The sequence below is a fragment of the Spea bombifrons genome, chromosome 4, assembly GCF_027358695.1.
Source record: "Spea bombifrons isolate aSpeBom1 chromosome 4, aSpeBom1.2.pri, whole genome shotgun sequence".
NCBI classification, from domain to species: Eukaryota; Metazoa; Chordata; class Amphibia; order Anura; family Pelobatidae; genus Spea; species Spea bombifrons.
This window is the reverse complement of record NC_071090.1, coordinates 75,716,893-75,732,574: the sequence shown is the minus strand read 5'-3', so window position 1 is coordinate 75,732,574 and position 15,682 is coordinate 75,716,893. Positions and strand designations below refer to the sequence as shown.

The following is a 15,682-nucleotide window of genomic DNA, read 5'->3' as shown; positions in this document are numbered from 1 at the left end:
ATAAGGCATTTCAGGAGGCAGAGTGCTCTATTAAATGCCCCCTTAACGCCACTCCAGAAATGCCCTATGCCCCCATTTAACACACACACACACACCCTATACCCCCATTTAACTAACTAACTAACACACACACACACACACACACACACTCTCTCTCTCTCCCCCCCTCTCTCACCCCCCTTCCCCCTCTCTTACCGGTGCTTCCAGCCGGGGCAGCGGGTTGACGTCGCCTTCTGCTGCAGCCGGAAGGAGGTGTGGCTAGCAGCGGGGGTTTGTATGCGTCCGTCGCGTATACTTTCCCCGGCTGTCAGAGATCAGAGTTCCCCGCACCGGTGCGGGGAACTCTGATCTCTGACAGTCGGGGAAGGTCTATGCGACGGACGCAGACAACCCCCGCTGCTAGCCACACCTCCTTCCGGCTGCAGCGGACGTTGTCTACGCGGATCGCGTAGACGTCAACCCGCTGCCCCGGCAACACAGCAGGAAGCACCGGTAAGTGTGTGTATGATTGGGGGGGGGTGAGACAGGAGGATCCAGGTCCCCTGCAGCGGTGCGGGGGATCTGGATCTTAGTCTCCTAATCAGACCTCTATTTGAGGTCTGATTAGAAGACGACCCCGATTAGAAGACGAGGGGTATTTTTCAGAGCATTTGCTCTGAAAAAAACCTCGTCTTATAATCGAGCAAATACGGTACATAAAGTTTGCGTTGTGATTATGGACTCTTGACTTTAAAGACAATGACTGGCCTGTTCTGGAACGGTTGTATTTTAACAATCTCTTCTGGCTATAGAAGTAATATGTTGCTTTTATACACACCGTGATTATTCCAGAACAAAGGAGTTTTCTTTTGTTAAATATTATAAAAGAAAATACCCAGTTGTTCTCACTGAGCCACAGCACTTGTGGTATAGAAAGTTTCCTGTACATTTCCTAGTACAATATAATGTACAAAATGTACAAAAAAGACCATGTCCCCAATGAATGTCTCATGCAGATGGCAAGACCAATATACATCAAGGCCCAGGGCTATCTGAGTAATGTTTGTAACATGTTTACTGTACTACAGAAACATAAATCATTATTTCCTGTACTGCTGTCAGCTATAAAAGACTTGGGTATATTCTCATATATACTAAATTGGCTTCTTGTATCCACCGTTCCATGCCTAAGGGCTACCTGCTTATGTAATGTTTGCCTTTGAGGAGCCTGTATCTACTCCTGTGCCAAACGTCCTGAAATATATGTGCGTTTCCCAGAATATCAGCCATCTATATCCTGGATCTGATGCCAAAATTATCATTATTAGGCTTGGTTTATATCCACATCAATTCTTAATCCGTGTGGGACACGGATTAAGCAGAACATTTTTATGCAGAACCTAAAAAGTTTTGTCGTAGGATTAGGAAGAATCCAAATAGATCAATAGTTTGAGGTTGCAAGATGTGAGGTGTCATGGCTACATGGCATGTGAAATTAGGCCATTGGTGGGGCACATTTAAAAACCAACCTAACTTTAGGTTTCAGGAAAGAAGCGTGCACACAGGGTTATATAAAATGCACTTTAATTACCATATTCGATTAACATTTCTCCTTGGGGTTTATAATGGAGTTTTAAAGACATTTACAAAAGAAATGAGGGCAAAACAGAACACAAAATGCAGTTATTAATGCTGTTTCTCTATGCAGCATAAACAACATGAAGAAGCACCAATCAATGTGAAACTGAATTGGTTTATTATCCTGTTGTTTTTTTTAATATATACTGGATTAAATGTCGTAATATATAAGCAGCCGAATGTTCTATTGATTGGTATTAATATTATAAGGAGATTTGTATATTTACCTATAGTACCAGAATATATTAAAATATATATAATATACAAATATTCATACATTGGAGCATTGCAATCCTTTTATGTAACATGTTTTTGTCACAAAAAGTACGGCATACAAGTTTTCCCACCGCACAAAGCATCACATTGTTACACTATATGACCCAAGCTGCAAGCTTTATTTACATTGTAAGCTGCGGTAATGATGATTTGGCTGATATTCATAAAAGTTCTGAGTGAAAGCCTCCAGATTGCCTTCAGGCTCTTAAACACAATAAAGTTATGTGTTTATTTTAAGATGATATAATTGCTGTCATTTATCATACATAGAAAACTTTTAACTGTTTTTTTTTTTAACCATTTTTGGGTTTCCAAGGGACCTGTTCATAGGCGGAAAATGGATTCTTCCATCCAAAGACACCGTGTCCACTGCTACACTCCTCCTGGGCATGGTTGCATCAGCGGATGCTCTGAAAGAACTTGCTTGACCTTGTTAAGGATTGTGTCTACCTCAGCCATTGCTCCAAGTCCTGTGGGATATAACAAACAATTGCTTATATACTGATATTGCATTGCACAGGAACATCCTGATTACATTTATCAAAGTTATATGTTGTAACCTTTTGAAGGTCAGATGGATAAGCATCACATTACCAATGGATCAACTCATACATTAGGGATGTACAGAAATGGTAACAAAAATTGTGTGACATTCACAAATTATTTATAGGGTTGGTTGCTTCTGTCCATGTTCCTCATTTTTCATAGTTGATCTGATATTGTCAGAATACTGCAATGTATAAAGCGGCATGACCATATGGTAAGATTGACACGCAGTCAATAAAGGCCACATGAGCAAGTTTAGGATCCAAAGACTGCTTTACTGTATGTATATTAATATATGTACAATGTCTCCATATGTACTCACCTTCATCTCCACATACAAGCTGCTTTGCAATGCAGGGAATTTCAGTGTAACCAAAACCATGAAGCTGTGCTATCTGCTGTTTTGTGATCGGATGATTCCACATTGCTGTGTTCATAGCTGGGCAGAACAGAAGTGGCTTCTGAAGGTCCCATGCCCGTACAACGCAAGTCTACAAATGACCGAAAATGTAAAATTATTACCATCATCATTTCCATCCTTTTTACTTTAAATAGGATGATGTTAAAAATCAAACCCTTACCCTGTAAGTAATTACATTCTAGACTTAGTGCCAGTTAGACAAGCCGTAAAGGAGCAATATGCCATAGGCAGGCAAAGAGTCTGTTGTACAGAGCTCGTCAAGTACCTTGAGATCCCCAGAGAGCTGGTGGTTTTGTGGGACTGAATGGAGGAACTTACTGAACTGGAAATGCTTGTATTTCTGTGGGTGATCAGCCTGTAACTATTAAAGTCAGTTTTTGTGTCTTATGGCAACCAAGCTCTCCATGAAAGTTTATGAATGAGACAATAATTTTACAATATTACATGATTAACAGATTTTTTCTGGGAAGAGCTAGGCCAACTTGCAGCCCATTGCTAGGGCTGACAAAGTTTATGTTGCTACTAATTTAGTTACAGAGTTGTAACACTTTTTGGTCCCTCAAAACCACCAGCTCTCTGGGGCTCTCACGTGACTTGAGGAGCGATATGCCTTGGACAGGCAAAAGAGTCCGTTATACAGACTCTTTGCCCATACAATCAGACTCTTTGCCTGTACAATCAGACTCTTTGCCCGTACAATCAGACCCTTTGCCCGTACAATCAGACTCTTTGCCCGTACAATCAGACTCTTTGCATGTCTACGGCATATCGCTCCTAAATGGCTATACCTTTAAATCGCCAATTAAATCACAATATTAATGCAACACAATATAAAAACTGATAAGGGTGCCAGGATATAAATCACTAATCCGTACTATTATAAAAGACAAATGAGGCAAAGTAAAAAGAGTTAAGGTTTACCTATCACCAAAAATAATTCTAACAATAATCTAGAGCATAAAAACTGCCCCTTGACTTTTTTACGTCATTTAATATATCATATGGAAGTTTGTAATGAAATAGTTTGTCCTACCTGTTGCTTTTCAGGTATTTATCTAAAACCACCTTCTGTTTCCTGTTTCCTGCATCAAGTAAAAGGAAAGTTACTTGAGTAGCCAATCAGGAAGGTAGGGTTCAGTTACATACTGCAGTAGAGCGAGGAAATATAAGCCTATATCACACAAACTGCCAAATGGTGTGATTAAAAAATGAAACATAATGTAAGCAGTTTTTACACTTCACTGATTAATGTCAGGTTTATTTGAGGTGACAGGTCCACTCTAAGTGTTTGTCTTTTGAAAGATGTGTTAATCTTCCAATGGGACATGTTCTCAGCACCAACCACTAAAAGGATTTAACACAAATATTTTGCTGGTTTTCTGTGTCTTTCCGAAGTGTTTCAATGGCAATTTTTTAAAGCACAAAAACAGGTAGATTGGTAAAAACAAGTCACACTAGAAATAGGACATAATACGGATCCTCGCTCCCCAACACATTACCAGCTATAATTATAAGGCTTTCCCGTGAGGCTCTCTCACCCGCCCACCCTGCTCGGCTTTGCCACTCTCCATACCTAAACATTATTTTTGGCTCGGTTTGTTTGTGTCACTTTTATCCTCTCCACCTTTCTCTGTGGCTTCTCATCTTGCCTTTTCACTCTCCAACTGACATTTAGAAATTATGCTGACAAAATCACAGAGCTTGTCCTAAAACAATATATTCCTTACAGCTAACATTTTTGTGTACACCACAACGCACTTAATTTTGGTTGACACTGCTCTTAAATATACCCTTTGTTGTTGAAGTCCCACAGGAAAGATGCACAGTTAGCAAAACTAAACACTTGCAGTTAGTATTACTTTTCACTACAATGTGCCAAGCATTGTGAAATCCATACAGTGACAACTTACATCACGTCATAGACTTTTATTCTTTCCACATACATAGACATTAATATGTAGTTGCTCCCCCTTTTGCCGCTATAACAGCTTCCACTCTTCTGGGAAGGCTTTCTACAAGATTTTGGAGTGTTCTGCAGCAATTTGTGCCCATTCATTTAGTAGAGCTTTTGTGAGGTCAGGCATTGATGTTGGACGAAAAGGCCTGGCTTGCAATCTCGGTTCTAGTTCATCCCAAAGCTGTTCGGTGGGGTTAAGGTCAGGCATTTGTGTGGGCCAGTCAAGTTCTTCCACCCCAAACTCATCCATATCTTTATAGATTTTGTCTATGTATTTAGAATGCAATGTCATTAAAGTCCCTGTTGATGTAATGGTCAGGTGTCCCAAAACTTTAGATCTCTTCATTCTTACACTACTCAGCCTCAATCCTTTTTATGATTCAAGCACCACTTTACACAACTCCCCTGGATTGTGTTTCAGAGATGTTACTATGCTAACAGGGTGTAACCATGTATTGCTATTTATTGATGTATCTGCTTTCTGTTCTGTGTTTTCTATCTTATTTGGCTTAAAATGCACCATAGACCTTTGCCTTATCCAGGCTTCTAAATCACCCCCCCCTACACACACACACACACACACACACACACACACACACACACACACACACACACACACACACACAGAGATCTAGGGTAGGCACTCTAGCTAGTTCTATGTGTAAACCAAACCTGTGCTTTTAAAGTAAAGCCAAGTAATATGCAAATGAAAGGCTCACTTTAAGAAAGAAACATTTTTTCTGTATGCTGTTATTTGTAGTTTCTTGTGTGTTGAACAAAGTAGTAATATAACGCAAAATGTATCAATATTAAATCGTCCTCTGATCCCAGATATTAGTAAGCTTTACTTTCCTCCTGCATGAAAGACAATGCCGGTCCTGCATAATGCACGAGGCCAGATTTACTTAAAACACCTCGCCAATATAACTATGCAAAAGGCAGGAGGAACTTGTGCATTCAATGACGAATATTCGCTGATACCGGCAGCAGTTCATTTTTAGTATCTCTTTATTGGAAGGCCATCTAGTGGTTATTCACATATTTTAGCAGCCATGGTATCGAGTGGCATTATTTGTGTCAACCACAACCATGAAATCAACAGGCATCCCATTATTAACCACAAATGCAATAATTTTTGCACACATTAAAAAAAAAGTCGGCATGTGCCAAGCACAGATTGAGAACCAGTTTTAACCCACCAATAATCAATTACATAGAGATTGTATTTAAATTAAGTAAAAGTCATTTTAAACATATATTGGAGTAAAACAGTTTTTTTTTTTCTTTTTCTTTTACATCAGGGTTATTTTTTATGTGCGGAATTTGGATGATAAAAAGTACACCTCAGCTGGGAAGTAGTTTGTGATTTTGAAATAAACCTTTATGAACATGATACAAGGTCCAAAGCTTGCTTGGCAATGTAGCTGCTGTGACCTATCCACAAGTGGCCTCATCATAAGTGGCTATTTAAGAGTTACACTGGACTTCCGGATCTTCATGCTTTCATCCAACTACTCCTCTGGCAATCACTGCCATATCTCCTTCTCTTACAGATACAAATATCCCATATTTCATTTGAACCCCTCATCTCCTGCTGTTACCCCTGTTTTCCACCCGGTATGTCTGTATCCTGCCTGTGTCCATACCCTGCTGCTATCAAATGGTTAAATGTGGTGCCCTCTAGTCTAGCTAAATTGCATTTGCCAGCCAAGGTGTGAAACATCTGCCTCCTGTATGCAATTACCTTATCTGACCACTTGTGAGGCAGCCCTATAAATTCCTAGGCCTCACTTGGAAACAAGCTTGCTTGAATATGTAGCTGCTGTGGCCTCATCATAAGTGGGTATTTAAGAGTTACACTGGAGGGAAACCACATACCAAGTACCACTGCAGAAAGCGGCTACAACACATCAACGGAACCAGAAAAACTCATCCCCATCCAAGCAGTCCTCTCCTATTGTCTCATTCTCCTCAACCACTGACTAGATTGCAAGCTTGCACTTTATAAATAAATGTAATGTAATAACCTCTCACGTGAAAGGTAGAAAATAATAAAAAGGGGGACAAGCATAACCACAACACAGTACATACTACCGAACACACGCCACAATAAGAACTTGGTAATTACAGCACCAAGGCACAAAACGGCACATACATATCCATGTGGCTCTAAGGGGTTAGATTAACTTGTTTTTGTCTTTGCACTGAGCAATAACACTGAAAAAAAACATATTTAAAGTTTCAAGATGAAATAGTTGAAAACAAGGACACACTGATCTCATGATTATGTACAAAAAAAAGTATTTATTTATTTAAGTCCCGTGAGTACTCTCACTTGACTATTTATGTATATATTTAAGGGCAAGGATCTTATAACTTTATTATGGGTGCTACCGCACAACCCAAAAAATATGTCTGTACAAATATCTTATCTTGATATTATTGTCTATTTTGCATACAGTCAATCTTAACCCCTTCGTGACAACGGCTGGTTTTATTTTTTGTACCCTTTGTGACAATTGTTGTTATAACATTTCTGCGGAGCGTGGGTGTAGCTGTAATTTTTTTTTCCGATTTACTGAATCCACACAAGTTATATATTGTTTTTTGGGGGACAAGAAGGGCTTTCTTTAGATGTCATTATTTGATTTATCATGTTTACTATAAAAAAGTATAAAACATGTTGAAAAATTGAGAAAAAAAAAGGCTCTATAAAAACTAATGAAAAAAAACTGTGAAATAGATTCTACTATTTGTCCGGAGTTTAGAAATGCCCAATGTTTTTATGTTTTTTTTTTGCTTTTTCTGCATGTTATGGGGCAATAATTACAAGTAGCGTTTTGCCATTTTTTCCAAATCTAGTAATTCTTCCTCCATGTGCCATTTCAGGTATCTTTGAAGCCGGCCAATGCAATTTACCCCATCAAACCATATATTTTGGAAGACTAGACACCCCAGGATATTTCAAATGCTAGTATTTTAACTCTTTCCATGCACTTATTCTACCACCAGTCTTTTTCAAGCTTTGTAGTAGTCATTCTTTTGAGGTGTTTCCCACACACATTTTACTTCAGGTAGTAATTTACAGTTGAACTTTGACATTTGGTGATCTTGTGCTCATGCCCTATTTGGTACATCTTTGAGTCTGGCCAATTCAATGTGCCCGATAAAACTATATATTTTTGAAAAACAGACACCCCAGGGTATTTCAAATGTTAGTATATCAACTCTTTCCATGCACACATTTTACCACCAGCCTTTGTTAAAGTTTGCAGTAGTAATTTTTTGTGTGTATTTTTCCCACACACGTTGTACTTTAGGTATGAATTTACAGCTCAATTTCCCATCAAATCATACATTTTTCAAAGTAGACACCCCATGGGCAATTAACATGCCAGTATTTTAACACTTTCCATGTGAGAATTGTTTGACGATATAGCCCTCATTTTAGAACTATAATTAACTTTTTTTTTAATATAGATTTTTTTATTTTAATATATTTTATATATTTTAAATTTTTTGGACCTGAAAGGTTCCCCTGATGGTGACATCAATGGAGATTATTGTTACATGTTACCATTTCTTTTTAAAATTTTACCAATCACATTGTGATTAGAAAGGTGGGCTCCATTGACTTGCATGGTTGAATGCAGTACCTGTATTCAACCTACAAGGGGAACCAGAGTTCTCAGAAGGGTCTGGAGAGACCCTCTTGGAAACTTACTTTTTTTAAAGGAGGCGCGAGTGGCCAGAAGTGCTAAATGCCTCGCTATTGACGCATTTCAGCGACACCATTGAAACTCTTTTAAAACGGATGTCCGCCACCATGGCGGACATTGATTCCCCTGGGAGGGGCCAGATATGGCCCCTGATGCTGAGCTCAGTGTTGCTGAATGCCTCGACATCGCTTTCCACACCTGTTTAAAGTGATGATGGTCCTGGCACGCCAATTGTCTGTTTTTGCGTGACGTGCCTGGACCATCAATTGTCATCAAGGGGTTAACATTGTCCAATTCACTAAATCTGGTGGCTCTCTGTAATGTAATTCAAGCCCTCCCTTGGCTGTTTTGGTGTGCCAGTTGACAATTTAAAGTTAATACGCTAATACTACAGTTAATTTGTTCTCAGAATTTAAGAAAGAAAATATGCTCAGGTCAAAGTTTAGTATCCTTTAACCTTAAACAAATTAGCAAAATGCACCAATCAGCCATAACATTATGACCACCTGCCTAATAATTTGTAGGTCCTCCTTTTACTGCCAAAAGAGCACGGTCCCATCGAGGCATGGACTCCACTAGACACTAAAGACATAGCAGCAGATCCCTTACGTCCTGTAAGCCTCCATGGATGTTTCCTGGTGTCATGTGTTCTCCAGGTAAGGGAAACACCCGGCCATCCACGTGGTGTAAAATAAAACGTGATTCATCAGACCACCTTCTTTCATTGCTCCTTGATCCAGTCGTTATTCTCATGTGCCCATTGGGCACCCTGACTAGTCTGCCGCTAAGCAGCCCCAAATGCAATAAACTGCGATGCACTGTGTTCTTTCTATCAGAACAGCATTAACTTTTTCAGCAATCCGGCCGGCCTTTGCCCCCCACGTCCATCAATAAGTTTTTGCTGCTTATGACCCTGTCGTCGGTTCACCACTTTTCCTTCCTTGGACCACTACACACTGGGAAGACCCCACTAGAGCTGCAGTTTTGGAGATGCTCTGGCCCAGTCGTCTAGCCATCGCAAGTTGGCCCTTGTCAAAGTCGCTCAGATCCTTACGCTTGCACATTTTTCCTGCTTCTAGTTTTTCTAGTAAATATTTAGGGCTGCAACTAACGATTATTTTAATAATCGATTAATCGGCCGATTATTTTTTCGATTAATCGATTAATCGGATAAAAAAAAACAATATGCAAATTTTTCGTTTATTTAAAAGAATTTAATGAACTGGATGTTAAAAAACAACTTAAAATTTACATTAACATTCTTATTTTGTTATGATGTAATAAAAAACAATATTTTCAAAGTACAAGAACCCAAACACAATATTTATGAAACAAAATAACCCCAAACATTCTGAAAAGAGGTGGACTATTACTGTTCAAGAAACTTTGCCCCAGCACTTTGCACTTTGCACCCAGCACTTTGCACCCAGCACTTTGCACCCAGCCCTGGCACTTTGCACCCAGCACTTTGCACCCAGCACTTTGCCCCAGCCCTGGCACTTTGCATCCAGCACTTTGCACCCAGCATTCAGCACTTTGCACCAGCACTTTGCACTTTGCACCCAGCCCTGGCACTTTGCACCCAGCACTTTGCACCCAGCCCTGGCACTTTGCACCCAGCACTGGCACTTTGCACCCAGCACTTTGCACTGTGCCCCTGCACCCAGTCTCTAACTCTGCCCTGCACCCAGCCCTGCCCCCACATTCTGCCCTGCCCCCACACTCACACTCTGCCCTGCACCCACTCTGCCCTGCACCCACACTCACACCCTGCCCTGCATCCCCACCCCCACTCTGCCCTGCACCCAGTCTCCCACTCTGCTCTGCACCCACACTCACACCCTGCATCCCCACCCCCACTCTGCCCTGCACCCAGTCTCCTGCCCTGCACCCCCCACCCCCACTCTGCCCTGCACCCCCACCCCCACTCTGCCCTGCACCCCCACCCCCACTCTGCCCTGCACCCACACTCACGAACCGCTCTGTGCGAATGGAGCCACTCGCACAGAGCGAACCGCTCTGTGCGAATGGAGCCACTCGCACAGAGCGAACCGCTCTGTGCGAATGGAGCCACTCGCACAGAGCGAACCGCTCTGTGCGAATGGAGCCACTCGCACAGAGCGAACCGCTCTGTGCGAATGGAGCCACTCGCACAGAGCGAACCGCTCTGTGCGAATGGAGCCACTCGCACAGAGCGAACCGCTCTGTGCGAGTGGAGCCACTCGCACAGAGCGAACCGCTCTGTGCGAGTGGAGCCACTCGCACAGAGCGAACCGCTCTGTGCGAGTGGAGCCACTCGCACAGAGCGAACCGCTCTGTGCGAGTGGCTCCATTCGCACAGAGCGATTCGCTCTGTGCGATCCGTGCACATAGACATGAAGAATACTTACCTCCGGAACGCGTCACATCCGTCACGTAGCTAAAAGAAGGCGGAGACTGCAGAGCGTGTAGCAGAAGCGGGGAACGCTCGCGGAGGTAAGTAAAAGGAGCCGAGTGCTCCAACAACGAATTGATCACTCGATTAATCGATAACGGAAATCGTTATCGATGATTTCCGTTATCGATTATTATCGATTTTATCGATTCGTTGTTTCAGCTCTATAAATATTGATTCACATGTAAACTATTTTTGTTCATATTTAATAAAAACGATGACTTTTTATTTCCTTTTATTTGCCACTCTACTCCAGTTATGCACATCTGCCTTCCAGATATTCCTTATACCCCCTATATGCCACTCTGCACTCATATATGCCTTTTAACCCCTTATTTACCACTCTGCCCCCCAGATATGCCTTATACACACATACATGCCACTCCGCCTCCCTGACATGTATTTTAACCCCCTATTTGCCACTCTCCCTCAGATTGGCCTTTTAACCCCCTATATTCCACTCTGCCTCCCTGATATGTCTTTTAACCCCTATATTCAACTCTGCCTCCCTGATATGCCTCCAGAAAACCATTGAACCCCCCCATGCCACTTTCACCCCCCGCCCGACTTACCAGTGCATTCCTTTACTTGTGACCTGTGCTTCATACTCCCTGGTGTCTAGTGGGGCAGCCGGTGGAGATCCGTGCGATGCAGTCCCCCGCTGCTGCCGGCCAATACTACCGCCGACAGCAGTGGAGGTTGTCTGTGCATACCCCGCAAACGTTCACCAGATGCGGGATGCGCAAAGACAACTTCCGCTGCTGCCGGCACCTCCGCCGGGGCTTCTATGGAGGAGCACCGGAAGGTCATGTGATGCAGATGCTCCTTCATAGAGGCCCCCAGAGGCTTTGCTCTGAAAAAAACCTTGTCTTATAATCGAGCAAATACGGGTGCCAGGATAACAAAAGTTGAATAATCATCTTATTACACAATATGTCAGTTATGACAAATTGATGACCTGGTTGCCATTTGACCATAAATCCTTACGCCCCATTTGATTATATACATTAACTACACACAAACATAATGCCAGCATACAGAGAAGGAAGCTGATATTACATATCTCAATCAATACTACACTGACATTTAAAAGTAACGGTGAAATATCACACTTCAATTTGATACACAAAGGAGGGTGCCATGAAATATTTATAGATATGTTATGTAAATTAATGATATTTAAAAAAGAGTAACACATTACAGTTAATAGCAGACCATCCATTAATTAAGGTTAAAGAACGCTGACAAAGGTTTATGGGAGAATTTATTGGCATTATACAAAATATTGTCAAGGTAATTATGCTGTTTATTTTTTTTACTGAAGAATGAGGATTTCCTTGAGAATCTTAACATAGTACCAATACATGCAGCTAAATACTGACTTGAACTGCTTATGTATAGTTATATTTATGCATGTATACACACACACACACACACACACACACACACACACACACACACGTCAGTGGCTGGATTGAATTATTTTCTTTATAAAACATTCATTGGATATTTTTTTCCTTCTTTTTTAAAATTTCTTGCAGGGACAGATAAGACGGGATTTTTATAAAAAAAAAAAAAAAAAAAAAACTTCAATGGATATATATTTACATTTATTTTAGTCTATAAGAGAATAGTGGACAATGTATAGATGTCCACTAAGGGCCTTTTACGACACCACCTATCTCTCTTAGCACAGGGGAATCCATGTGATGTCAGGAGTGGCATCACCAATAGACTTCCCTGGTAAAGCAGTCAGAAGGTTCCTCAGTAGGGTTCCCCTATACAGCAATCACATGGGGAGCCCTCTGATTGCTGTTGGCAGCACCATGACAGCCGTGTCATTGAATGTTCAGCATACACACACCCACACTACCTGATTGCATATTACATATACATTGCAGGGTATGTATTGTGGCAGAAGGCATGATCGGGGTCTCTACAGATCCTGCAGGTCTCTGCCGCATGACAGGGATTCCCTAGTTTCTGTTTGGGCATTTAAATCCCTTTTGAATGTAATGGCTCCATTACAGCTCCATCACATTCAATCCGCCACTTTGGGGCCACAAATTTTGGCACGAGCTGTCAGAGGGGAAACCAGGATGTCATTTCTACTATTTGTCAGAAGTACATGGGCCAACCCATGGTTATTCCAGAAGACCAAAAACTAGATATGTCAATATCATTTCAATGTCAATATAATTTCAAGGAAGTATATCGTATATGTACAGCTCCATCCTTTCTGATACACAGTCATATATTACTTACTGTGAAGTTTAGAGTTAACAATACAGAATAGAGTTTTTATGTATATGCTATATTTCTCACCAGCAAATTATCGCAGATGCCGCTGGCAATTTTCCCCAAGGTGTTGGCATCCAGAGGAGCGAGAAGCATGAGGTCAGCCCAGCGACGAAGCTCAATGTGCAGTACAGGGTCAGAACGCTGCTTCCACATCTGTGAATAAAGAGAAAGTTTGGTTTGTACAGACAAAAATACATGTTCCGTGAGAGACAATACAGCAAGCAGAGAAATGTTGGTGGTTTTCATTTTTGGAAGGGGACCAAAAACCAAACCCTCTTGCCTGGCCTTCTGGCTGGGTAAGAACGGAGGGCCACTGGAACCTACATAGTATCGGGGACCACAGGGCTGATTCTACTGGAACCCAATTGTCCAATGTGGCTCTAGTACTCATAGAGTTTGCCACATGACACCCCTGGCATTTTGCCACTGTTTTTGAGCTGGGCTTTAATAATAAATAAATAAAAACTTACTTCCCACTCATCTTGTTCACTATACAGCGGCACAGATACATCGTTCACATTGTAGAAATGCTTAGCCCTTTCTGTGCTTACTACCTGTACTTGCACCTGTAAAAAAAATAATAAATATATATATATTTAACACTATGGTGTTAACAATGAGATAATTTGCAGAACATGAGATGGAGAAAAGTAGCAAGTTATAATATTACAAAAACAACCAGTAAGACAAAATTTACATTAATACAGGACCTACCCCAGGTATTTCCAGAAGACCAGAAACTAGATTTGGCAGTTTCAATGCAGCCACACTGCCTGTAACTCCCACAAGTACATGGGCTTCAAAAGGTGGGATTGAATTCCCAGGAAGCGTGTGGGAAGTCCGAGAACCATCCTGGCCCGTATCGGCACAGCTGGCAAGAACATCCATTACATAAAACCTGTACAGGAAAAGACAGAAAACGTTAGATGCAGTATAGAAAAAATACATGCATAGCATTAAAGGCTTAATAAAATCTCCAGCATGTTTTGTCGGCAAACTCTGTTTAAACGGTTTTGTACAAATTAATCAAACTTGTAAAGTAATGTTTCTCGAAGGCGCCATCTTGATTGGTTTGATGGATGTTTTTTGCTAATATACAGGATATTGATGGATGTGTATTTCTGCGGTAGCACAGGTCATAAAAAATGTCGCATGAACAAGATCTTAACCCATACCAGTGATCTCCCATCTCATCTCCCGCACTGCATGTACATTTATTAAAATACATTTTCTAATATACTGCTCCCTGTAACCTTCTTTTTATGTTGCTATTAAAAAACACTTTGCAGGTCATCAGGTGATTAAAAATGGATTATTTATTTGTGTATAGTTTGCTTTTATAACAAAAGGAGTAAATATTTCAGCCATTCCTAGGCATGACCATTAACAAAATAAAACTACTTTCATTTAAGCACTAGGCATGTTAGACACGTAGCGTTTCTTAATATAATATTAAACTGAATTTTTCACCTTGATCCCAAAAGTTTTGCTTTGCACAAAGAAATAACGCTGCTTATTGTATGAAAGAGAAGGATCAAAATAATAATTTGATTCAGAATAAATCTGGCACCCAATACTTTAAGCTCCTGATAGCTGCCAGCAACTTTATAAAGTTTTATAAATCTATAGCAGCCACCTATATGGAGAAAACATATATGACTGAGATGATTGACAGCTGGCACTGCATAGGAGTCAGTTATTTCCCTGTGACTACAACCATGAACCCTTACATCGTAATTGAAACACTAATAGCCGCTGCGCACGGATACTGCGCATTTAGGCTTAACCTAACATGGGATGCCCGGGCGGGTCATAAGGTGGTTAGGTCCAACGATTTGTACATTTTGCGGTATAGTGTATTAAAATGCAAATATTACATATTATATATAAATATATGTTATGCAATTATACATATATATATTTTATGTACGGCAACCTCCGAGCGTGTAGAAACCAAACACGTTCCTCTTGAAACTGTCACCAAACCGGAAGTGGCGGAATACGGAAGAATTACCCGGCGTCCTTTGCGTCCAGGACTACACTACCCAGCATTCTGTGCGGCGAGGGTTCAGGAGTTGTAAGGCAATGTACGGTTTTATGAATGTATTTATTTACTGCCAGTGTTCAGCATTATTTGTACTCTCCTTTATCCAGAGGGATGGATACAGAATCGAATGTGAGGCTCCTTAAAGGTACACGACAGGCTACATACCCGCTAGCTGCCGTGAATTAGATGAACACTTGGATGATAACATTCAGTTAAGCTCGTAGTCCATACCGTCATTACATTGGTGCATTCGTGTCACTGACTTACTTAAGAGTCCGAACTCTTACACCAACGTTTCAGGGTCTCCTACCCCTTTATTAATGGGCAATTGCCCCAGCCTTCGCTCTTTATTAAATATGGGGGG

General features: G+C 41.1%; 1 protein-coding gene across 1 annotated transcript; it reads right to left on the bottom strand.

Moving 5' to 3' along the window:
- Positions 1-1,891: 1,891 nt before the first annotated feature.
- PPCDC (phosphopantothenoylcysteine decarboxylase) lies at positions 1,892-15,283 on the bottom strand. The gene is made up of 6 exons (XM_053464764.1): positions 15,208-15,283; positions 13,986-14,169; positions 13,742-13,837; positions 13,296-13,424; positions 2,762-2,930; positions 1,892-2,363 (listed from the first exon to the last, which is right to left on the bottom strand). The coding sequence occupies exons 2-6, from the start codon at positions 14,157-14,159 to the stop codon at positions 2,266-2,268; spliced, it is 666 nt and encodes a 221-aa protein (XP_053320739.1). The 5' UTR covers positions 14,160-14,169; positions 15,208-15,283; the 3' UTR covers positions 1,892-2,265.
- Positions 15,284-15,682: the final 399 nt, after the last annotated feature.